The sequence below is a fragment of the Phyllobates terribilis genome, unplaced genomic scaffold (genome assembly GCF_046119375.1).
Source record: "Phyllobates terribilis strain yellow unplaced genomic scaffold, ASM4611937v1 Scaffold_2__4_contigs__length_985480577, whole genome shotgun sequence".
NCBI lineage: Eukaryota > Metazoa > Chordata > Amphibia > Anura > Dendrobatidae > Phyllobates > Phyllobates terribilis.
In genome coordinates, this window is record NW_027362762.1 from 517,800,529 (window position 1) to 517,827,266 (window position 26,738).

Here is a 26,738-nt window from a genome sequence, read left to right on the forward strand (position 1 = left end):
TTTTTTTTAAGGTGTATATACTGTGTGGACACAATAAATGGCAGACCATTCGGATAAGAACACAGGAAGAAAGGAGAACCACCGAATGTCCAGTCCAATATTCATGAGACATAAACTATACATATATATAAAAGACCTTTATTGAAAAAATTGGTCATAGTGGTGCTACAAACACAGGAGAAACCGCAAAACACCAAAAATGTACATGCAACATCAATGAATAATATACCATGCAACATCAATGTAACAAATGTGACAAATAAATAATATACCGTCCAATTTAATTACAATAAATATTAAACAGTTGCAATGGACATACTCAATTTCGAACCCCACAATAAATTGATGTACCCAATTGGTAATAGGTGTGTCTTCATATGACAAATCATGTCTATTCCTATGGTCCGGATCTTCAACCTATGTTTTCTTTGAATTGCTGGAGCATTTCAGAGAAAAATATACCTGGTTACAATCGTGCAGCCAGGCTCTGATTCATGCTGCCCGTGATTGGGCAGCATGAATAGAGTGACAAGTTCCCTTTAAAGAAAGTTTTTCTATCCCTTGATTTAGAAAAGCATTGAAATGCAACATGGCAATAAAAACCTTTAACTCCACTACATCAAGAGAATTTTATTCCAGTTAAATGTGAATCGTCCACCCTGGTCTATCTCTAGATGTGTTGGCATTTGTAAATGAGATTCAGTTTTTTAGACTTTATCAACATGCAAAATATGCAGTCGTGGTGCAGATCATATACAGTACAAAGTGTACTATAGGCACTCCTGTTTGCCATCTCTTTCGATTGGAGGAAGTTACAAATACAACAGAATTAAAGACAACAGAGCCACAGAACTCCCAGCCACATAACAGAAAGGTGACATAAGAGATAGATACAATAGATACATGTTAAGTTAAAAAGGTATTCTCATCTATTTCGGGAATATCGATAGCTTATGCAATAAATGTCTAGTAGATGTCATCTATTTCAAGACTGATGCCCTGACGTGCCGCTGTGAATGAAGAAGTGTTCAGATTGTCCAATCATTTGTATGGGATTTCTGACCACTTTTCCTCTAAAAGCAGCTCACAATGAGGCACCGATCTCAGGATAGATGCTGGTCTCATTGGTGGGGTGTGCATCAAACATACATGTATGGCAGAACCCATGGAGATGCCATAAATATTCAAAATGGGAATACCCCTTTTAGTGTAGACACTGTAATAGATTATGGTTGCTCTTAGGTCTTGAAGCCTAAAAGGATCCTCTGCCCCATAGTACTAGAAATGGTATATAGTTGGGGAAGTCCTGTCACAGAATTTGCATTGGGTTCATGAGAGCCCCTTTGGTCTTTGAGAAAGCCTGCATCATGAAATACATGGATTATAATAGGCAGACTGTTCCTATCACTGTTGTATAATAACATTTCACACCTAATATGTATATATCTATGATCCTTCTACAATGTCTAAAATTAATATTGAGGTTATTACCAAAATGCCAGATTTGACCCCTGCTGTGCTGGTGGACTGAGGACAGAAGTATTGCTGGCCACTGGTCTCCTTGCACTTAGCACATTTGGGTGTTCCCCACTGCTTGGGGCTCCTCATTCCTCTGCATGTATATAGATTTAGTAGCAGCTCTTCTGTCCTCTCTATATAACCCACAGCAGTGCAGAGCACACAATAATGGGAGTATTATTAGGAAATGACGACTGCTGCTTGCAGAGGGGAAGTATTGGAGGCTGCAGAGGATGTTGTGTGCTGATTGTCTGGGCTCAGTGCTCATAGGAAGTGTGTAACCACTGACGTGTTCCTGCCCAGGAAAGCTCTGCCATCTCTGCTGCAGAGGAGGAGCAGCCCAGACCCAGAGCTGGGAGCACAGCCGCACACTGTAAGTAGTCTGCCCCTGCCAGCTGCTGCCACACATGGGGTGAGGGCACAGGGTGACAAGCTCCTGGAATACATTGCAGCCTTGCAGGGTGGGGGATGGGCAGTGGATCACTTATATAACAGCTGTAATCCGGTGGCTTTCCTATTTAGTAGCTTCATAGTTACAGCATGCACTTACTATATGCAATGACATCAGTGGGAAGAGAACACTATTCTAGTCTCCTGTGGACTTCCTGAGAAGTGTCCTCCTGTCCATCCCTGCGTGCTCATGAGATGGCTGCGATACCCTAGGATACTGCAGCTGGCGCTGTCCCTTCAGCACCATGCAATCAGTGCAGGAAGGAAGCAGTGCCAGCAGCCAGCACCAAGGCCTGTCACTGATCAGCTACAGACATGTCATAGACCAAGGCCACCAAAGTCAGGATCAGATGTGCAGTGGTGGAAAAAGGATGCAAAATAAGAATGTTTTCAAAAATAGAAGTGCACATTGTAATTATTGATAAACTGAGTGAATGAACAAAACAGAAATGTAAATGAAATCAATATTAGGCCTTCAAAACATCCTCAATTCTTCTAGGCACACTTGGACACAGTTTTTGAAGGAACACGTCAGGGAGGTTGTTTCAAACATCTTGGAGAACTAAACTCATATGTGTAGATGTAGGTGTGTGCAAATCCTTCTGCCTCTTCATGTAATCCCAAACACATCAGATGATCAAGGCTTTGTGGAAGCCATATCATCACTTCCAGGACTCCATGTTCTTTTCTATGCTGACGATAGTTCTTAATGACATTGTATGTTTGGGGTCGTTGTCCTGTTGCAGACAAAATTAATTTTGAAGCAACTAAACATCTCTCTGATGGTATTTCATAATGGATAAGTATCGGCCAATATTCCTCAGCATGGAGAACACCCAATAATGACCAAATTCCCAATTTAATTTGCTGAAAAGCAACCCAAAACTTGCAAAACCCAAACCTGTGAACAAACAATATTGTAGCGCTGCCCAGTCCTTCAGCGAACAAACTGCCTTCTGTAACAGCCAAATATTTCAAGTTTTGACTCATCAGTCTAGAGCATCTCTATAATTTTCTGATCCTCATTTCTTATGTTTTTGTGCATAGTTGAGTCGCTCTGCATTGCTTTCATGTCTGACCTCTCCGAACAGTAGATGTGTGTAGCTGGTTCACAACGGATGCTGCCAGTTCTTAGCTGATGGCACGGCGGGAAATCTTCTGATTTCGCAGGTAAATGCATGATGTGTTTTTCATCTGCTGCACTAACTTTCCTAGTCTGACCACTGCGTCTACAATCCTCAACATTTCCCATTTCTTGGTGTTCTCAATGCTGAGGAATACAGGCAGATACGTCTCCATCATTCAATAACATCAGAGAGACATCTGATTAACTCCAAATTCATTCTGCAGCAGGTCACCGACCCCAAACATACAGCCAATGTCATTAAGAAGTATCTTCAGCTTTAAAAAGGAGGCTGGAAGTGATGATGGAACAACCTCACTGCCGAGTTCCTTCAAAAACTGTGTAAGTGTACCTAGAAGAATTGATGCTGTTCTGAAGGAAAATTAGAGTCACAACAAATATTGGTTTTATTTAGATTTCTCTTTGAAAAAGTAAACTACTAACAACACTTCTATTTGTGAAAGCATTCTTGCTTTGCAGCATTATTTCAACGCCTACCTAACACTTTTGCACAGTACTGTATGTATGGGTTGTATGTACAAACATACAGTACTGTGTAAACGTTTTAGGCAGGTGTGGAGGAAAAAATGGCACAAAGTAACCCTTCTCATCAAAAGATGCTCTTTGGTTGGCCTGTACGTCTATGTGAGATTAGTGCAGTTCCATCTTTATTAAATTTTTGGATCACTTTTGTTACAGTATTCTGACTAATGAGTGAAGCTTTGCTGATCTTCTTGTAGCCTTCAACTTTCTTGAGTAAAGAAATGATTTCCTTTCTTAGGTCTTGTGACATTTCTTTTCCATGTGGTGCCATTGCTGACAACATGAAATGGGAAAGTGTTTTCTTTGTTAAAGGGAACCTGTCCTGTGAAAAACACTATTAACCTGTAGATATGGGGTTAATCTGCAGGTTAACAGTGTTATGAACCTGCCCGGTGCCAGCACTTAGAGACCTGCTGCCGAGAAGAAATGAAATTTATTTCTCCTGATAGCGTTTGGGTTTCAGTCACGGGGGCACAGGTTCAGTCACTCTGTGTATATAGTGGCGGCTGTAACCGCGCCCACTGACAGCAGATCAGCATTAGAGCTGGCTGTCAGTCAGTGCTGGGAGAGTGGTTACAGCTGCTGCTTTCTATACACAGAGCGGTGACTGAACCCGCTCCAGTGCCACCTCTGTGACTGAAACCCTAATGCTGCCAGGGGCAATAAAGTTAATTTCCTCCCGACAGGTATGTCTAAGTGCGGCCACCGGGCAGGTTCAGAAGGCTATTAACCTTCATATTAGCCCCATATCTGCAAGTTAATAGCGCTTTCTCACGTGACCGGTTCCCTTTAAGTAATGCCCTTTTATAGTCAACTGTCCGCTGGACATCTGTTTAATTAATATTTAGACTTACCTGTGGTTTGATTCTTGTTAATTAGAATTTTGTAGTCTAAACTTTAGCTTTGACCCTGAAACTTTCATAGGCGTGAGCTCATTTTTGTAACATGGTCTTGAATGAATTAGGAAAATTACTTTTTTGAGTGTGCAAAAATAGATTGGAAGCAGTACTCCAGTGCAAATAAGAGAAAAAAGTGGACTTTAATTACACAGATACATACAAGCATGAGAAAGGCTTCGAATGAGAAGCTGAAACATTGCATGTACAGTGGCTTGTGAAAGTATTCACCCCCCTTGGCATTTTTTGTGCTTTGCTACCTCAGAACCTGAATAAAGTCCACTTTTTTCACTGATTTCCATTGGAGTGCTGCTTCCAATCTATTTTTTTTCTATATTTGAAAGCTTCTTGTCTGGTTGCTTGCATAAGTATTGCACTCACAACATTCACATTAGGCCTGTGCTGTTATTTTTCCTTGTTATTATATATGCATATAAAGTATATGTACGCATATGTACACATATATATGTGTCCATGTATACATCTATTGTAGGGCTTTGTACTCACTGAGTCGCGTTAGAGGTAGGCACAGGTTTACACAGTGATGCAGTCCACAGGTTCAAACTTACTGGGGGTTTATTTAGTGTCCATAAACCCGTCAGGAAACAAAATATAACAGCCTCCTCTCGGCACAGAAAGGTATAACAAAACAAAACTCAAAATAACCAGCTCATACGGCACGGCTTCAGTCTTTTAAATGAAAAGTTCTTTGCTCTGCCTTCAGCAAGGTCTGAGCAGCACATGCAAGGTCTGCTCACCTTGCACAACACACAGACAGACTGAGACAGGCGAAGCTGTCTTAAATCAGGCGTTCCAAGACCTGGACTGGAGGTAAGTGTTCAGCTACTCGTAAAACCCGGCCCTTTAATCTGGGCCCATTAACTACCTCTCAGCACTATGTGTGCTGGAGCCTGCTTCTCTGTGTCCTACATCACCGAAGCTTGGCACCTCGGGGACACATACCTCCCGTCCACGACCTGTCCAGCTGCAACCTTACACTATATATATATTTATATTAGGGATTCTCTCAGGTAAGCATTAGGCAGCTATCACACAGGTATGGAGTTTCTTTGTCCAAGCTAGCAGATTTATCAAAGTGCATAAACTTCCAGCAGAACGGAAAACAAACAGCCTTTCTCTGGCATAAAGGAACAAAATAAATAGTCCATATACAGGCATATGCGGACTCACTCATTCACATAAATGTCCAGCTGTCTCTCAAGTTCTGTCCGAGAGATCAGCACCACATAGACCACGGGCTCTCACCCGTGCCGCAATCCTGGCACTTAACCTGGCTCACTTTAGTCTGCAGCAAACGGTACTCTGCAGCTCCCAGCAGAATCCACACCCTGCTCAGTTCTCCAGCACTTCGCACCAAGTGAACCTACTGCCTGCTTCTAGTAAAAAGCTATGCAGGTGCCTCTAATCAAACCCTACAGAGTTGGGATTTATCCCTGTCCTTTCTGGCTACAATACATATACAAACACACAGGTGGTGCAGAAGTAGGTATACCTTTTAGATAATAGTTGAAGTATAACCATGTTATCAAGCAACTGTGCATGGGTTTTTTAAATATAGTTAATCTTTCATAAACGCTCAAAAGAAAAACTCCATCTGGGTAAGGTCTGGTGACCATTGTGGCCATTCTAACGGCATTGTCTACCTATCTACTTATAATAGTAAAACAATAATATTAAGAGACGCTGTATGCCTACATTTACACCCCCTGTATATAAATACATACACATACAAACACTGTGTAACAGATAACATCAACACAAAGTCTATGTACGGGATCCACAGAACTGCAGCATATTATACCAGATATTCCTACTCTTTAGGGTTAAAGGATCATAAAGCAAAACATGGGAAATTGGCGTACTGTGCAAACAGTGTTAGACATTTTTCATTATAATTCATTGCCAGTTAGAAAACATTCATCAGTATTTCAAACTATACCCTTCAGGGCAAAATATTTGCTATATTTACCCACAAATCAATATGTCTGTGAAAACTATCACAATATAATTCTGTGTGATCTATAGCCCTGTGCTATAATATCTTGTGGCTGGGTCACTGGCAAAATTGGCCATGTGATGAGGACCAAATAATGTACAATGAAACCTCTTTGAGATGACACACAAAATTGTAATAAAATGCTCTTTTAGAGGAGTGATTTACTAACATAATATATTATAGAGTCATTGATTAATCTGATGTGAAAAATATGATCCATGTTATGGGTGGTCGACCGAAGGAGAGGTTTCACTGTGCTACATAGTCACATCAATGGAAAAGCAAGTGTGGTGCCCAACCAATTTAGTGATAAATAGCAGAGGGATAAAATTAATAAACTTTATTCAAAAAATGTTTAAAATCAGACCCAAAAAGTGCAGAGTGCACCACATGTATAAAAAATACCATGTAGTACTAAAATGGTATAATTGAATACCCAATAGGGCAAATTGTACCCAAACTAATGGGGCAACCACTAAACCCTATATAGGTGTGATCCTATATTAAAAATCAGGGGAGGTGCCTACCTCAAAAAGGTGAAGCAGTAGAGTCTTAACATAGATAAACTCCACCACCAGATCACACCAAAACTAGCATGATTCCAACCAAATAGTAGAACACAAGCAAAGTAAAATTCAATATGCAAGGTCTACTCTCTAAGTATGGCCATATGGAACCAACCAGCTTAGTACATTTTGGATCAGCCACACAAATGTAAATGTTTAAGGCAATCAATATTAGTTGTGGTTAGACTAAACACATAACCACACATAGATCATTCCAGCATATATTTGTAGTATAGAGGAGCACCATCAATATATAATCTACTTATCTGATCCTCTATTACTGGTGGTATAAAGAAGGCGGGCTCCCGACGCGTTTCCCTTTAGTTATCAGGGGAGTTTATTTGCCCAAACTTATGCCCCCATCCTCCTGGATGTGTTAGAGAGCTGATATGTTCATAGAAATGACCACAGAACAATTTATACATGTGCTGCACGCTAAAGCCGGTAGTGCGCTTCCGGGTATGACGCAATATCCTATGCGCGGCCCACACTGTCGCCAGACATGACACAAGATCCGGTCGGTGGACCTCAAGTGGAGCGCACAGCTTCTGCGCAGACGGTATTCAATAGGTTTCCTTCTTCATACCTTGCGCTAGCAGGGGGCGTGTTAACTAATACAGGCCTTCCACATTGACGCTCCGGACGCAGAGCTCCTTCCGATATATCTGCATCAATCTTAATGTGATCCAGCGAACTCAAATCACAATATGCATGAGGTCATATGGGATCACATACCACGGAGTAAAGTGCAGTACCTAGTCACAGTAATTAAATGGCTACACAGAAAAAACGCAAAGATCACTGAAGTCCAGAAAATGGAGATGACCTATGTATAATCTCACATCACAAGAAAATATGAAATACAATAGGGGCCCCTGAGCACGCATGAACCCGACCGAGGTAAAATATGGGCGGAAGGACAAGGTGAGAATGAAGGAATGGGAATAGATGAGGAACTAATGTGGCCCTAGAAAATGGCTGAACTAGGTACTAGCCCTGCCTAACGCGGAGGTTGGCACCCTATGGGGTAAACGAGATTGGCGCCCCCACCCAACGGCGGCTGACCCTCAACTAGCTAGTCCCTATTAAGCCCTCTTACTACAAAAAAGGAATGAAAGATAGTTGTTCATTAAGACCATGTGGTTGCAGTGTTTTTAACCAGAAGATCCATTTGCATTCACTCTGTAGGATCTTTTGGTCCCAGTTACCTCCTCTTGCAGAAGGTATAATCCTGTCAATGCCCATAAACTGAATGTATCTGGTATCTCCACTGTGTGCTCCATTAACGTGATTAGCAATTGGAGTATCACGCTTATTGATAATATCACGTATATGCTCTCTAATTCTTCTTCGGAACTCACATTTTGTCTTACCCACATATTCAATGCCACAAAGGCATGTGGCCTTATATATCACTCCAGTGGTGCGACAGTTAATGAAATGTCGTATGGTGTATTCCTTCCTAGTCACATTACCACAAAACGTCCTACCCTTTGTCAAAAATTCACAAGCACTACAGTTGCCACATCTATAGCAGCCCTTGGCTTGGTTCCCCAGCCATGATGGATCAGGGGTATCCTTAAAATGGCTGTGGACCAACCTATCTTTAAGTGACCTGCCCCTGCAATAGGTGATCTGAGGAAATGGACCTACCGCCTCTCTGATGTCTGCATCCATAAGTAAAATGGGCCAATGACGTTTTAAGATCTCCCTGACCCCAATAGCACCACTGGAGAAAGTAGTGATGAACCTGGAAACACCTGACTCTTCCTTAGTAGTTTTAGGGGTCAATAGAGCTTTACGATCTTTTGACAGAGAGTTCTTATAGGCTTCCGTAAGAATGTTTTTGGGATATCCTCGTTCAACAAACCATTCACGTAAATCACTGGCCTGTTTTTTAAAAACATTAAGGTCTGAACAGTTTCTACGTATCCTCAAATATTGCCCCCTCGGGATTCCCCTTTTAAATGGGCCTGGATGGCCGCTCTCCCACCTCAAAAGGGAATTAGTGGCGGTGGGTTTTCTATGGTTACTGGTACTCAATTCCCCATTATCCTTTTTCTGGATGCAGACATCGAGAAACGGCAGTGCACTGCGGTTACACTCGTACGTGAAGCGCAGACCAATATCATTCATGTTAAGTTGTGCAACAAAGTCACCAAAAAGAGACTCAGATCCTCTCCAAATGACAAATTTGTCGTCAATGTACCGAAGCCAAATGACGACTCCGTCACAAAGGGGGATAGCAGGTTCACAGAAGACCTTTGTTTCCTCCCACCAGCCCAGGAGCAAATTAGCATAAGAGGGAGCACAAGGGCTCCCCATTGCTGTGCCCCTGAGCTGGTGGAAGTACTTATTGTCAAAGAGAAAAAAAAAATTGTGAGACAAAATTCAAGGGAGCATAGAACAAAGGTATTATGTCTACTAAATTGACAGCTTCTCATACCTAGGTAGTGGTCCACCGCTTTAAGACCCATAGCATGTGGAATAGATGTGTATAATGCTTCCACATCAGTGCTACACAGTATCATATCGGGTTCCAGGCAGACACCATCCAATTTACTTAACAAATCTGTAGTGTCGCGAACATACGAGCTCAGGGACCCCACAAAAGGTTTAAGGATACTATCAAGATAAATACCCAAATTTTGTGTGAGACTATTTGTACCCGCCACAATGGGCCTACCCTTCAGGGGATTACACCCTTTGTGTATTTTGGGAAGACAATAATCGGATACTGCGGACACAGAAAATCTCTTTCTTTATTATCTATGACTCCAGTGGCAACTCCCTCATCAACTAATTGCCTCAACTCCTTCAGCAAACCTACTGTGGGATTAGTGGCAACAACTTCATAACTCATACGATCCTTAAGCAACATCATACACATTTCTTTATAGTCAACGGTATTCATGACTACTATGTTCCCACCCTTATCTGATTGTTTAATTGTGATCTTAGGATCGCTCTCGAGACCACAAAGACTTTGCATTTCTAGTTTGGTAAGATTCTTTCTAGAAGCAGAACTTATAGAGGGTAGGTCCATAATGTCTTTGGTGACCAGAACGAGGAATACATCAATGGATCCAGGATCCCCAGATTGTGGAGGCATACTCCTGCTTTTGTTTTTAAGGGTTGTAAAGGGGCCATTCCCATCAAGATTACAGTCACTATCACCCAGATGATAAAGGAATCTAACGTCTTGGAGCAAGTGCTCTGCGATACCCAATTCAGAGCAAGTTTTTCTATTTTCCCGATTAAAATGTTTCTTCCACCTTAACTTCCGAATAAAAAGATTAAGGTCCTTAATGGTTTCAAAGTGATTCAGGTCAGTTGTCGGGACAAAAGACAGTCCTTTACTTAGAACGCACATCTCTGTATAGTTAATGGGTCTAGAGGATAGGTTAATCACCTGAGACTCCTGCCGTGTGGAAGTAGCGCCGTAAGGTTGTAGAATGGGGTTTGGGAAGAGGATTATTACTAAGTGAGGAAGCTCCAATCTCTAAGGGCCGCTGTTGAGTTTCAAGCGGTTGTGCAATGGGTAGTTGTACTCTAAAAAAGCGTCTCTTTGAGGAGACCTCCTACAACCTCCTCTATTACTTTGGTTACCCCCTCTTCCTCTCCCTTTACCCTTGAGATATCTGGGCCGGACCTCTGAATCAGAGACCTCTGTCTCGGATGAAGAAATGTCGGTCTCAGGTCCTCTCAAATTATGTCCTATGGAAATAGAGTATGCTTTATTATCCCTGAATTCCTGAAGGTCTCTATTAAACAGTCTATGTTTACTTTCTTTCAGATGAAACTGAAATTTCTCTAGACCATTTTGGAGACCTGTCTCTTTATTCTGGAATTCAGGTTCCGATGAAAATTTTTTGGTAATATCAATTTGTTCTTTAAGAGATTCGTTCAGGTTATGTAAATTAACCCTTTCCTCCTCTAACAGAAGCTTCATAAGCCTCAAAGAGCTTTCTGTAGCCTCTTTTTCCCACTTGATCAGTAAATTTGGATTTTTATACCGATAACCTGGTGAAAGGGCAATCCTGAGATGGCGTGCTGCAATGCCGGACCTAATGTAATTATCCAGGCTCTGCTCCTCCCACCAGGATGTAATTTGATCTCTATAGGTTTTGGTGAGGTCTTTAAAGGCTGTGTTGAATGAGGGAGTATACCTTTTCTGGACAAAGGTACGGTCTGAAAAGACCTCCTTAGCTTCAGTGATCCTAACGTTAGTATCAATACTTGTTAACAGGAAACCTGCAATACTCAATTACGTAAATAGAAAAGCAAGTGTGGTGCCCAACCAATTTAGTGATAAATAGCAGAGGGATGACCTCATGCATATTGTAATTTGAGTTCGCTGGATCACATTAAGATTGATGCAGATATATCGGAAGGAGCTCTGCATCTGGAGCGTCAATGTGGAAGGCCTGTATTAGTTAACACACCACCTGCTAGCGCGAGGTATGAAGAAGGAAACCTATTGAATACCGTCTGCGCATGCGCAGAAGCTGTGCGTTCCACTTGCGGTCCACTGACCGGATCTTGCGTCATGTCTGGCGACAGTGTGGGCCGCGCATAGGATATTGCGTCATACCCGGATGCGAGCTACCGGCCTTAGCGTGCAGCACATGTATAAATTGTACTGTGGTCATTTCTGTGAACATATCAGCTCTCTAACACATCCAGGAGGATGGGGGCATAAGTTTGGGCAAATGAACTCCCCTGATGACTAAAGGGAAACGCGTCGGGAGCCCGCCTTCTTTATACCACCAGTAATAGAGGATCAGATAAGTAGATTATATATTGATGGTGCTCCTCTATACTACAAATATATGGTGGAATGATCTATGTGTGGTTATGTGTTTAGTCTAACCACAACTAATATTGATTGCCTTAAACATTTACATTTGTGTGGCTGATCCAAAATGTGCTAAGCTGGTTGGTTCCATTTGGCCATACTTAGAAAGTAGACCTTGCATATTGAATTTTACTTTGCTTGTGTTCTACTATTTGGTTGGAATCATGCTAATTTTGGTGTGATCTGGTGGTGGAGTTTATCTATGTTAAGACTCTACTGCTTCACCTTCTTGAGGTAGGCACCTCCCCTAATATAAGATCACACCTATATAGGGTTTAGTGGTTGCCCCATTAGTTTGGGTACAATTTGCCCTATTTGGTATTCAATTATACCATTTTAGTACTACATGGTATTTTTATACATGTGGTACACTCTGCACTTTTTGGATCTGATTTTAAAAATTTTTTGAATAAAGTTTATAGTCACATCAATGCCATCATCAGCTTTAAAGTCAACCATACTCATCTAAATGTTTAAAAACAACAGTATCACTGTGCTTGATTGGCCAGCAAACTCGCCTGACCTTAACCCCATATCTATGGGGTATTGTCAAGAGGAAGAAGAGAGACACCAGACCCAACAATGCAGACGAGCTGAAGGCTGCTATCAAAGCAACCTGGGCTTCCATAACACCTCAGCAGTGCCACAGGCTGATCGCCTCCATGCCACGCCACATTGATGCAGTAATTGATGCAAAAGGAGCCCCGACCAAGGATTGAGTGCATTTACTGAACATACATTTCAGTAGGCCAACATTTCGGATTTTAAAAACATTTTTCAAGCTATTGTTATAAAGTGTTCTAATTTACTGAGATAATGACTTGTGTTTTCATTGGCTGTAAGCCATAATCATCAACATTAACAGAAATAATCACTTGAAATAGATCATGCTGTGTGTAATGACTCTATATAATATATGAGATTCACTTTTTGTATTGAAGAACTGAAATAAATTAACTTTTTGATGATATTCTAATTTAGTGAGATGCAACTGTAGTACATGGCAGCACATTAGAGTGTCAAGCTCAGGAAATTTTGCCACAAACCTTTGGTGCTGATGCAAAGGAGTGTCAATTTAAATATATGAAGCTCTGTGGGAAAATTATTAATGAGTATTTCAATCAACCATGCAGGATTCAGCAACTGTGTGTTCTGTTAGCATAAAGCAATACTATGGTTTCCAATTTGTATACAAATATTCATCAGATCTGTCTCACAGCAAGAAAACAGAAAGTCACTGCAATCTAGAATTCCAAAAACATAGAGTCTAAAGAGTGTTTCTTGGGAAACATTATGTTTTCATATGTGTATATAGAATGTGACTCTTTGTTTAGGATTCTAGCATACAAATGATTTTAGAGAAAAGAAAAATGTATTTTTGAAAACAATAATACCCTTGTCTAAGGATTAGTGAACTCTTCATGTTGGGGGGTGTCAAAGACCCATGTGTCTGCAGAGACAAAGGTGCCTTCTGTTAATTTGATTAGAGCTTCTATTTCAGTATTTTACTATACATGTGACATGGACATAAAAGGATAAAATGTATCTTGTGCAAAATAACTATTTGATAGCCCAAAATAAACACAAAACATAGGAAGCCTTTCAACTTTAGTCAGGCGGAAAAATGTAGAAAAGTCAATCGTTTATTAACTTTGAACCCAATACAGATTTGATATCCCCTGATATACAATGATAACACTTTATTTCATGCTGTTTTCATGTAATTAATCATGCCCCAAAAGTCTCCGAAAATTCTTGATATTTATTTTTTTATGTGGATTGAGGGAAATCATGTAAGTAGTTAAACTGTTTGATAAAAACATCCTTTGTGGCAAGAGCGGATATTAAAGGGAACCCACCATTTGATTGATGCTGCCTGAATAAGGGGCAGCATGAATCAGTGCCTAGCAGTGCAATTGCAGCCAGAAATGTCCTTCTCTCAAACGCTGCATCGTTTCGGAAAAAACATAGTTTGAAAAGCTGGCCGGATATTATAAGAATTTGTATACATGAGAGACCTGTCAGTCAACTGAAGTGGGGCAGCAAGAAGCCAGCCAGTGGCAGCATCGGGCCTGTTGGGTATTTTCCTATAGTTGGCTGGCCTTTCAAACTGTGTTTTCTCTGAAATGCTGCAGCATTTCAAAGACATATCTGGCTGCAATAATGCAATCAGGCTGGGATTAATGCTGCCCTCGGTTCAAGCAGCATGACTCCTTTCCCTTAGTAAACTTTATTTACTATTCTAAGGCCAGTTTCATATGTGTGAGTTTCACAATCAGTGTACAACTGTGGTCTCCAGACTGGCTATGGATCTCCTGACCTGAACTCAGCCGCCTTATATATGCGTATGAGACAGTTGTTGCAATGGCTATTCCAGAAATTGTGGTTCCTACATAGACTGTGAAACTCGGATGTTTGAAGTCACTCTAAAGTAAACTATATTTACCGTTAGTAAATTACTGTACATAAATTATGTAATAATTTCTCATATATATATGAGCAGTGTATTTATTCAAATATAATGAGACGCTGATTTTTATGCACTTGGTCATTTAACAGATAAAAGAGAGAACAACGTGTGCCAAGATGTTTGCCATACAGAAGCCTGAAACCAGCCCTCACCAGTCTCCCTTTTATGGCACTAAACCTCTGGGTAACTTACCATTTCCTAGTGACAAAGAGCGAAAGCAAGACACTAACTTTAACATTTTGGAAGAGGCATATGATAAAAATGAAAACTGGAGACAGGAGAAGGGAGATGAAGGTAACTGGGAAGACAAATTAAATGAAGACAGTGATAAAATTCAGTTAGAAGATAATAGAACCAATCTGAAAAAGAATACAATGATGAAAATAAAAGCTGTCAAGTCTGAGGGCATCAGCTTGTCTTCATCCGAGGAAGAAGTTAGGAGCCCTCCAGAAGGAGCAGAAATAATGCAATTAGGAGGTGACACACCAGCTAATGAGACAACAAAGGAATGCAATGAATGGCCAGGATCTCCATTGGAAGACAATGGTTACGCTAGCAGTTCACTTAGCATTGACAGTCCTGACAGCATACGTGGCAGTACATGGGAGGACCGCAAATCACCTACTTTAACATCCACTCAACTGGAGGATCCTGAAATGGAGAACTCTGGAGATGAATCCTCATCAGATTCTGAATCCCTCACACTTACGCTGACAGAAGCTTTCCAAAGTCTAAAAGACAAGGAAAAGCTAAAGGAGCAAGAAAAGGAGAAGCATCATGCACAACTAACAATGTATAGGAGGCTAGCTCTTTTGAGATGGATCAGAAGTCTTCAACAACGGGTGAAGGATCAGCAGAACAGACTGCAGGAGAGCTTTGACACTATCCTAGACAACCGCAAGGAGATCTTAAGGTACATCCAGCATGGCTGCAATAAGTCACCAACTAAAGAAGCAGCATAAGAAAGCAAAAACCATACCTCTTACATATGTGTAAATTACTCATCCCAAGGCTTGAACTCTGAGAGTGGTTGTAATAACATATTGTGTAATGTGAAGCACAAGCCAAAAACAGAAACTATTGAAGGCTACTATCACAGCTTTTACATATCCAACCAAGTACTGGAAGAGTCACTTGTGTATTTATTCACTTTAATCATGTAAACGGAAAAAATAAAGTGGAAACAAATTGAAATGTTCACATTGCTTTAATTTGTACATGAAATGATATGTAATGACGCATTAGCACAAGCAGTGGGATAAATCCTAAATGAATTTTGTTACCAACATTCAGAAAAGCCTTTATTCCACTGTAGTAAATAAATATATTTTTATGTAAATGTATCCTGCTACAATAAGAAATCCAAAGTGTCTTTGAGTATACTATGTTAATACGTAAAAGGGGTTGTCTGGCCTTAAGCTACAAGTCTGAAGTCTCGTTATGTAACTTCAGACTTGTGAATCCTCACACTGCGTGCTGTGAGGATTCTCTGGTGCCAGCATCAAGAGTGGGCAGTCATGTAATATGCATACTTCCGGTCACATTCCAACTGCACTGTGTCCGGCCTTGCTCAATACACTTGCATTGAGCGAGGTCGCACCTATCTAGTCGACACGTGACCGCATATATGCAAATCGTATACTTGTGGTCACATGCCCACCGCTCCCGACGCCGGTTTCAGAGCGTGCAGTGAGCGCGTTGTGTGGATTCTCTATTCTGCAGTCACATCACAGAGTGACTGTAGACTTTTAGTCGAAGGCAGGGCAAATTCTTTCTGTGAGATAAAATATTTGCTGCTTTTACCTCATAGAAATAATCAGCTGCAATCCCCTGCTGTAATGTCTGTATACTCTTTTGCTTCCTCCCCTGCCCAGGAGCTGTGGTATGATCAGACCATGTTCTGTACACGGTCAGACACAGCCATAACACAGTACACAGCAGGGGCACATTTATAAGATTATCTCAGCACAGGAACATTTTTTTAACACATCCAGTTGTGGTACTTATTATTATTCCAAGATCTATTGATTAAAATGAACTTTGTTCGTGGTACATACCCCTTAATGTGTTCCTGCAACTATACTTTATGTACGTTTTTCTTTTCCTACGTATATGTGATGGGATTGCTAATTTGCCTCAGTGCAATACATGAAAAGGGGTTTTCTTTAGGTCAGTCTTAATATCAGATTAGCGGGAGTCTGACTCACAAAACCCATGCTGATCAAGTCAGTTTAACTGATATGTAATAACAGGCACAGCCAATTCTATAAGTATTGACATGTTGAGTTGTGCTTGTTATGGATAATGTGATGGACCATGATTAGCTTGTTGGCGAAGAGCTAAGGGTCAATTGCCCACCAATCAAATATTGAAGCCCTATCCTTGTTATCAGTCATCAGTTTTGTATCCCAGTAAAGTTTTAACTTCAGTGCATACCATTAATGATATCATTCAAGCAATTCAACATTACACAGAATGGAAAAGGTCATACAGACTTTTGGTCTTAAAGTTGCAAATAAAATTATGCAATCCCAATTACAAATTAAGTTTATTGGAAAATGTACAAGTACAAGCTTTCTGCTGTTTGCATTAAACCAATCTAACAAGAACAGATCATATTGCTCAACACAACTACTAATATAACAAGTGGTTTATCCAAATGTTATTCAATCCCTTATGACAAGTGTCTTTAGTACTTAGTACAGCACCTTTGGCTGTTATGACTTGCTGAAAACATGATGCATAGCCAGACACCAGCTTTTGGCAGCATTCATGAGAAATTGTAGCCCTTTCCACATGGGCAATAGCTTCCAGTCCTCTAACATTCTAGGGGTTATCAAGACAGTGGTCCGCAAAGTTAAGAAGAGATCACTGCCTTGCAAAAATAAGGAAAATTATACAAAGTGTAAGCAAAGGCATTGAATGTTCTTAGAGATAGAGTTGGAAATATAGTTTGAAAGTTCAAAATTAAATGAATAATGACTGCATTACCTGGACGTGACAGAAAAAAGAAGTTGTCACCGGTTGTCACCAGATTCCTGTGGAGTCAGGTAGTCAAGAACCCTCGAGTGACTGCGAAAGACCTACATCAAGATTTAGTAGCAGCAGTAACTGAGGTTTTAATTTTAAATAATATTGCACATACTAAACGCTGAAAGTCTCCATCCCTGGACTCCAAGACATACACTTTTGTTGACCTGAAAGCGCAAGAGAAGTCGACTGTGCTCAAAAAGATTAAAATAAGCCACAGAAGTTTTGGGATTCTGTTCTGTGGAGTGATAAAACAAAATTGGAACTCTCCACACCTATGGACTAGTTGTATGTCTGGAGGGGGAAGAATGAAGCTTATGCTAAATAGAACACACTGACTACAGTGAAGCATGGCGGCGGCTCAGAGAGCCATGGGACATTTTTGCTTCCTCTTGCTGGAAGCCTCCAGAATGCGGTTGACAAGATGGATTCAATCAACTATCAGGAAATCCTGGTAGAAAACATCGTGCCTTCTGTGAGGAGGCAGAAGCATGTGGGTTATTGGACCTACCAACAGGAAAATTATCTCAAACATACTCTAAAGTCCACCAAGGCTTGATTTCAGAATAAGCCCAGGAAGATTCTGGAGAGGTCATCACAATTGGCTTGGAAGAAGGCGGTTGCAGCAAACAAACCCCAAATTTTTAGTGAACTGGAGGCCATTGCCCGTGAGAAATTGGTTGAGATTCATCAGGAACTATTCCAGAAGTTGGTGTCTGACTATGCATCACATTTGCAGAAGATTATTAGAGCCAAAGTGTGCTCTACTAAGTACTAAATACACTTTTTAAGAATTCTGAGACTCCTGCAGTCATTAAAAGAAGCATTTTGTGTTGAATTTCCAGAAACTAATTATTATATAAGTTGTGTTGAGCTATTTAAATTATTCTTCTATTTTCATTGTTGTATCACAAATAGTAAATACATTTTACTAATAAACCTAACTTGTAATGGATTTTGAATAATTTTGATAGCAAATATATATATTGCAGTCTTATATTGTAGAATATATATCACATACCTCACAGTTGAGTCATTAACCCCTTAAGCCCCGAGGGTGGTTTGCACGTTAATGACCAGGCCAATTTTTACAATTCTGACCACTGTCAATTTATGAGGTAATTACTCTGGAACGCTTCAACGGATCCCCCTGATTCTGAGACTGTTTTTTCGTGACATATTGTACTTCATGATTGTGGTAAAATTTCTTCGATATCACTTGCGTTTATTTGTGAAAAAAATGGAAATTTGGCGAAAATTTTGAAAATTTTGCAATTTTCAAAATTTGAATTTTTATGCACTTAAATCAGAGAGATATGTCACACAAAAGAGTTAATAAATAACATTTCCCACAAGTCTACTTTACATCAGCACAATTTTGGAACCAAAATTTTTTTTTGTTAGGGAGCTATAAGGGTTAAAAGTTGACAAGCGATTTCTCATTTTTCCAACAAAATTTACAAAACCATTTTTTTAGGGACCATATCACATTTGAAGTTACTTTGAGAGGTCTTTATGACAGAAAATACCCAAAAGTGACACCATTCTAAAAACTGCACCCCTCAAGGTGCTCAAAACCACATTCAAGAACTTTATTAACCCTTCAGGTGCTTCACAGGAATTTTTTGAATGTGGAAGAAAAAAATGAACAATTAACTTTTTTCACAAAAATGTTACTTTAGACCCAATTTTTTTATTTTCACAGGGGTAACAAGAAAAAATGGACCCCAAAATTTGTTGTGCAATTTCCTCTGGGCACGCAGATACCCAATATTTGGGGAAAAAACACTGTTTGTGCACACGGCAGGGCTCGGAAGGGAAGGAGCGCCATTTGACTTTTTGATCGTAAAATTTGCTTGAATAATTAGCAGACGCCATGTTGTGTTTGGAGAGCCCCTTTGTGCCCAAACATTGGAGCTCCCCCACAAGTGACCCCATTTTGGAAACTAGACCCCCCAAGGCACCTATCTTGATGCATAGTGAGCACTTGGAACCCCCAGGTGCTTCACAAATTGATTCGTAAAAATGAAAAAGTGTTTTTTTTTTCACTTTTTCATTCTTACAAATCAATTTGTGAAGCACCTGGGGGTTCCAAGTGCTCACTATGCATCTAGATAGGTGCCTTGGGGGGTCTAGTTTCCAAAATGGGGTCACTTGTGGGGGAGCTCCAATGTTTGGGCACACAGGAACTCTCCAAATGCAACATGGTATCCGCTAACAAATTGAATGGAAAATCGGCTCAAATTGTTAGCGGACACCATGTTGCGTTTGGAGAGCCCCTGTGTGCCCAAACATTGGAGCTCCCCCACAAGTGACCCCATTTTGGAAACTAGACCCCCCAAGGCACCTATCTAGATGCATAGTGAGCACTTGGAACCCCCAGGTGCTTCACAAATTGATTCGTAAAAATTAAAAAGTAAAAAAAAAAAACACTTTTTCATTTTTATGAATTAATTTGTGAAGCACCTGGGGGTTCCAAGTGCTCACTATGCATCTAGATAGGTGCCTTGGGGGGTCTAGTTTCCAAAATGGGGTCACTTGTGGGGGAGCTCCAATGTTTGGGCACACAGGGGCTCTCCAAACGCAACATGGTGTCCGCTAACAATTTGAGCCGACAATTTGTTAGCGGACACCATGTTGCATTTGAAGAGTCCCTGTGTGCCCAAACATTGGAGCTCCCCCACAAGTGACCCCATTTTGGAAACTAGACCCCCCCAAGGCACCTATCTAGATGCATAGTGAGCACTTGGAACCCCCAGGTGCTTCACAAATTGATTCGTAAGAATGAAAAAGTGAAAAAAAAAAACACTTTTTCATTTTTATGAATCAATTTGTGAAGCACCTGGGGTTCCAAGTGCTCACTATGCATCTAGATAGGTGCCTTGGGGGGTCTAGTTTCCAAAATGGGGTCACTTGTGGGGGAGCTCCAATGTTTGGGCACACAGGGACTCTTCAAATGCAACATGGTGTCCGCTAACAAACTGTCGGCTCAAATTGTTAGCGGACACCATGTTGCGTTTGGAGAGCCCCTGTGTGCCCAAACATTGGAGGTCCCCCACAAGTGACCCCATTTTGGAAACTAGACCCCCCAAGGCACCTATCTAGATGCATAGTGAGCACTTGGAACCCCCAGGTGCTTCACAAATTGATTTATAAAACTGAAAAAGTGAAAAAAAAAACACTTTTTCATTTTTATGAATCAATTTGTGAAGCACCTGGGGGTTCCAAGTGCTCACTATGCATCTAGATAGGTGCCTTGGGGGGTCTAGTTTCCAAAATGGGGTCACTTGTGGGGGAGCTCCAATGTTTGGGCATGCAGGGGCTCTCCAAACGCAACATGGCGTCCGCTAACAATTTGAGACGATTTTCCATTCAATTTGTTAGCGGACACCATGTCGCGTTTGGAGAGCCCGTGATGTGCCTAAACAGTGGAGCTCCCCCACAAGTGACCCCATTTTGGAAACTATACCCCCCAAGGATTTTATTAAGGTGTATAGTGAACATTTTGAACCCAGAGGTACGACACAGAATTTGTTTACATTAGGTCATCATATTGAATAAGTTGTCATTAGTCTTGAGCGCAAGTGCTCGCTACTTGAGTTTGCATCGGGTACTCAGGTATGCACCATGTACAGCGTGTGCTCGAGTGACATGCTCGAGTCCCTGCTCCGCATGTTTCACGGTTATTAGACACCCAAAAAAAAACATGCGGGGATCGCTCGTGCATGGCAGGCAATCCCCGTAAAGTTTTTTTGGCCGCGAAGCATATGGGGCTGAGACTCGAGCATGTCACTCAAATACCCACGATACTCAATGCATACCAGAGCACCCGATGCAAACTCAAGTAGCGAGCACTTGCGCTCAACACTAGTCGCCATATCGTCATCTTTTTTTCTTACTTTTGAAAAAAATCCCAACCCCATCACAACCCTAACCCCAACCCTAACCCCAACCCTAACCCCAAACCCAGCCCTAACCCTAGCGCAACCCTAACCGTAGCACAACCCTAACCCTAGCATAACCCTAGCACAACCCTAACCCTAGCCCCAAACCCAGCCCTAACCCTAGCCCAATCCTAACCCAAGAGTTTATTTTTGACGCCGTTCCTTGTGCGGTATAAGTGATTAGACGACTTTATTCTTCGGGTCGGTGTGATTACAGCAATACCAGATTCATATCAGGTTTTTATGACTGACAGCTGTCACACACTAAAAGACGCATTTTTTGTAAAATCTAGTTTTTGCATCGCCATATTTTGAGAGCTATAATTTTTCCAGGTTTTGGCAGACAGTCATGTGATGGCTCGTTTTTTGCGGGATGACTTGACGTTGTTATTGGTGCCATTTTCAGGCACGTGACATTTTTTGATCGCTTTCTATTCCGATTTTTGGGAGGCAGAATAAACAAAAACCAACAATTCAGGAATTGTTTTTTTTGTTTTTTTTTATTCTGTTCCGCGTGTGGTAAAACTGATAAGGTAGCTTTATTCTTTGGGTCAGTACGTTTACAGCGGTACCACATTCATATCGTTTTTCTATGTTTTGCACTTTTACATAATAAAAGCAATTTTATAGAAAAAAATATTTTTTAGCATTGCTTTATTCTGAGAGCTATTACTTTTTTATTTTTCGGATGATGGTGCTGTATGGTGGCTTGTTTTTTGCGGGACGAGATGACGTTTTCAGCGGTACCATTTTTATTTATATTTGTCTTTTTGATCGCGTGTTATTCCATTTTTTGTTTGGCGGTATGGTGATAAAGCATTGTTTTCTGCTTCGTTTTTTTTTTTTTTTTTTTTTTACCGTGTTCACTGAAGGGGTTAACTAGTGGGACAGTTTTATAGGTCAGGTTGTTCCGGATGCGGCGATACCAAATATGTGTACTTTTATTGTTTTTTTTTGGTTTTTTTTATAATAATATTTATTGATGGGTACATTATATTTTTATTTTTGGTGGATTATTTTATTTATTTTTTTAAATATTTTTGCAATTTTTTTTTTTATTTTTTTTTTCAATTTCTGGAAGCTTATATAGTTTATTACTTTGTCCCACTCTGGGACTTTCACTTTTTTTTCTCTGATCGCCTGCATGGCACAGGAATTCAGCACCATCCCTGTGCCATGCAGGCTGTCAGCGCCGGACAGGGAGAAGATTGTTTGGAGATGCACTGCGCATGTCCAAACAATCTTCCTGCTGTCTGGTGACCTGGATGTTGTCATGACGACATCGGGTCATCATGGCAACACCCGGGAAGCCTTTGCAGACAGCGCTGGAAGCCGGAAGAGGAGGTGAGTATCTGCGATCACCTCCCCTTGCCCCCGCAATGCTGCGATCGACTTCGATCGACTTCGATCGCAGCATCGCGGGGGTTAATGTGCTGGGAGCGGTGCAGGACCGCTCCCTGCACATAGTATTGGGTGTCAGCTGTGACAATCAGCTAACACCCGGCGGCGATCGCGCCCGCACAGCCTGTGTGCGCGCGCGATCGCCATGACGTACTAATACAGATCTGGCTCTTAAGTCCCAGGGCACCGACGTGTATTAGTACGTCAGATGTTGTTAAGGGGTTAAAGGGGATATCCGGGACTTTATTAAAAAAAATGGCTAAGCACTAACAGACAGGTAATTGCAATATACCTGTCTGTTGTGCATGGCGCCGTTCTTCCCCGGCACAAAGTGGTCATAGACTGCTCCTGCTGTCTCTGCTGACGTCACGTCTACAGAGCGGATGCTTCTTTTCTGCTTCGCTCTGTTGTCAGGGCGGGACTTCTGACGTTATTCTGATTGACAGCTGGATCCCCGCTGCCTAACTGAGGGAGCTCAGAATGACGTCGGAAGTCATGCCCCGTCGGAGATACAGCGGAATCCCCGGCAGAAGCGGGCTGTGACCGCTCTGTGTCGGGGAACAACGGCATCGGGCACAACAGGCATGTAAACTTGTGCTCAAAAGTTTACACACCCGGGAGAATTTTTCCTTTCTTGTCCTTGTTTCAGAGAATATGAATAATAACAAAAAAACGTTTTCTCCACTCATGGTTATTGGTTGGATGAAGCCATTTATTTTCAAGCTACTGTGTTTTTTCTTTTTAAATCTTAATGACAATTGCCTGCCTGTTAGTGTGTTAGTGCCTAGCCATATTTTTTGTCTTTCTCTAAAGTCCTGGATATATCCTTTAACTATGTAACTATTTTTTCAACATGTTGGAAAATATTCCCTGCAAAATTGAGTAAAATGGATTTAACAGTTGGGTATGTTGACACGTGTCGGTATTTTATGGCTTGTTCACTGTAACGTTCAAAACTTTTTAGCAATGAGCGGTGTTTAGGGCATACTACAGTTCCTTAAAATCACAGAATGCCCTATCCATTATGTATTTGCAATTGTTGTTCCCTATTGAATGAGGCAAAAATATGGAGCACATGATGAAATCCCATATACTTTTTCATAGGGTTTTACACATACATTCATGTTTGTAAAATTGGGTAGATTTCCAGTCTCATGAAATGAGAATTATGGTGTCGGATACTTAATTTTTGCAAAGTGAAGTTGAACAGGCTCTGTTATTACAGCAGGCACTTTGTTGCTCCCTTAAAGTGGTACAGTATCTCAGCCTTCATAAATAACATTAGATGGTTAATAATAAAAAGAAATGCTGTATGTAATATTAATGTATAGCAGGGGTGGGCAATTCATTTTCTCAAGGAGCCACATGAGAAACTGGAACTGTTGTGAAGGGACGAACAAATAGGCTGAACTATTAGTTGTACTCACAATGTCGCCGCTTCAGCCAACGACGCATAGCTGAAGCAGAGGAGGGTGTGTAACTGCTTAACCCCTTCGCGACCTTGGGATTTTTCATTTTTGCAGTTTCGTTTTTTGCTCCCCTTGTTTCCAGAGCCATAGCGTTTTTATTTTTCGGTCAATATGGCCGTGTGAGGGCTTATTTCTTGCGGGACGAGTTGTACTTTTAAACGACATTACTGGTTTTACCATATCGTGTACGAGAAAACGGGAAAAAAAATCCAAGTGTGGTGAAATTGCAAAAAAAGTGCAATACCACAGATGTTTGTTTTTTGTTTTTTTTTACCACGTTCACTGAATGCTAAAACTGACCTGCCATTCTTATTCTCCAGGTCATTATGAGTTCTTAGACACCAAACATATATTATTTAAGTGGTGAAAAAAAAATCCAAAGTTTGATAAAAAAAAAAAAAATGGCGCCATTTTCCAAGACCCGTAGCGTCTCTATTTTTCGGGATCTGAGGCCGGGTGAGGGCTTATTTTTTGTGTGCCGAGCTGAAGTTTTTATTGATACCATTTTGGGGTAGATCCGATGTTTTGATCGTCCGTTATTGCATTTTATTGCAATGCTGCGGCAACCAAAAAACATAATTCTGGCATTTCAAATTTTTTTCTCGTTACGCCGTTTACCGATCGGATTAATTATTTTCTTATATTGATAGATCGGGCAATTATGAATATGGCGATACCAAATATGTGTATGTGGGTTTCTTTTTTTATTATTTTATTTTGAATGGGGCGAAAGGGGGGTGATTTAAACTTTTATATTTTTTACATTTCTTTAATATTTTTAAAAACATTTTTTTTTTCACTTTTTGCTTGCTTCTATAGTCTCCATAGGACTAGAAGCAGCACTTGTCTGATCACCTCTATGTAACAGAAATGCTCCTGTGCTATGAGCGCCGACCACTATCCATCTACTAGATGGATATTTTTCCCATGTGTGCTGTGTTGCTTTAGTTGATCTGCTCTTACTTGTAGGCCGGAAACCTCTGCTACATGTCTGTCCTCGGGACCGGGATTGGTAACACACAGACCAGGAGACCTTGGGTCCAGTTTAACAGGTTCGGTTTTACAGTGCAGTTCAGGTACATTCGGCTGCGGCACAGTATTGGGCCAAGCCCCCTCCGGTTGATGTTCCCACAAAACAGTACAATTCAAGGTCCCGCCTCCAGTCTGCCCAAACTGCCCCCACCCCAACAGCTTCTATTGGCACCAGGGATTCTTTGTCCAACAACCCAGCTTTCCTGAGACCCGCCACCGTTTCTTCTTGCTATTCCCCCACCAGCCTCTTCCTCTTAGGAGAGAATGAGACATGGACTCCAATGCCTCTTCCGGGCCGTAAGCCCCGGACTGTCCATAGATCTACACAAGACTCATTGTGCGCCCTCCTGCTGTTTGGAAGCTTGGTACCATTAGGGCCCATTGCAGCTTGTACATGAACTTGAACCTTGCACTAACACTTTCTGAGACTCTCTATTAGGAAGTGCTTCTCCAATTTGTTTGCTTTAACTCCTCCCTGTATGTGGGCTATTCCCAAACTATATAACTGTTTCTTACCCAGAGTGTACTAACTATATCCCTATCTCCTTAATGGTTCCCCTAATGGACAGCCCTCCCACTCCCTGGGGACGGCCTTGAGGTAAAACCTCCAGGAAACTGAACACAAACCAACCATAAGGATAAAATGCATTTTTATATAAATAAAACATATGCAAAACAAAGAACCCTTTCATCAAATTTAACCCAGTTGCAACGATGTCTTCTTGAGCACTGCTCATCCTGTTATATTTACAATGACTTTTACTCACTCTGCAGTGAGAACAGAGCAGGCTGTCATTATATGTCTCACACAGGAGTAGCTTGCCTGTTCTAGGCTTCTCCTGTGTGAGATGTAATGACAGACTGCCTGATCTCACTACAGAGTGAGTACAATTTGCTGTGAACACAACAGACATACAGTGTGGTTACTAACACCTAAGAACTCTCAACTCTGGATTTATACATTATGATTGTGTAATTAATATGCATGTGCATTATTCAACTTATAATAAATTATATTTGGCCTTAACATAGATCCATGCATATGGAATAAATAAGCCTTATATTTATTCTGTGTAACATGCATCTTTTCTCATGCACTAAAAAATTATTCTGGAAAAGAATAAGCTTCATTCTGATTCAGATTCCAACTTTTGACTGGAATAAAAGATATTTGAAATATTCAGTATATTTAAATGGATACTTGAGCAGTGCTGGGGTGAATCCTCTGTGTGCTGCAGTGGCTGTGCACAGAGTAACAAGCCCCAGCAGACATGTGCACACGTCTGCTGTAGAGTGTAGCTCAGAGGCGTCGAACTCAAGGCCCGCCATATCACTCTCTGTGGCCCATGAGGGCAGGACACAGAAGGACCTGCTCTCCACTTTCCCCAGAGAGCCAGTTGAAGCAGTGTTGAAGTCTCTGC

General features: G+C 41.1%; 1 protein-coding gene across 3 annotated transcripts; it reads left to right on the top strand.

The window, feature by feature from the left end:
• Positions 1-1,644: 1,644 nt before the first annotated feature.
• Positions 1,645-15,634, top strand: CUNH1orf216 (chromosome unknown C1orf216 homolog). 3 transcript variants are annotated; one of them, XM_073670607.1, is made up of 4 exons: positions 1,645-1,891; positions 3,016-3,138; positions 3,319-3,433; positions 14,531-15,634. In XM_073670607.1, the coding sequence occupies exons 3-4, from the start codon at positions 3,347-3,349 to the stop codon at positions 15,401-15,403; spliced, it is 960 nt and encodes a 319-aa protein (XP_073526708.1). In that variant the 5' UTR covers positions 1,645-1,891; positions 3,016-3,138; positions 3,319-3,346; the 3' UTR covers positions 15,404-15,634. The 3 variants fall into 3 exon arrangements, with proteins under 3 accessions (XP_073526708.1, XP_073526710.1, XP_073526709.1); XM_073670609.1 differs by lacking the exon at positions 3,319-3,433 and having other exon boundaries at positions 1,654-1,891; positions 14,531-15,633; XM_073670608.1 differs by lacking the exons at positions 3,016-3,138; positions 3,319-3,433 and having other exon boundaries at positions 1,661-1,891; positions 14,531-15,633.
• The last annotated feature ends 11,104 nt before the right edge of the window (positions 15,635-26,738 follow it).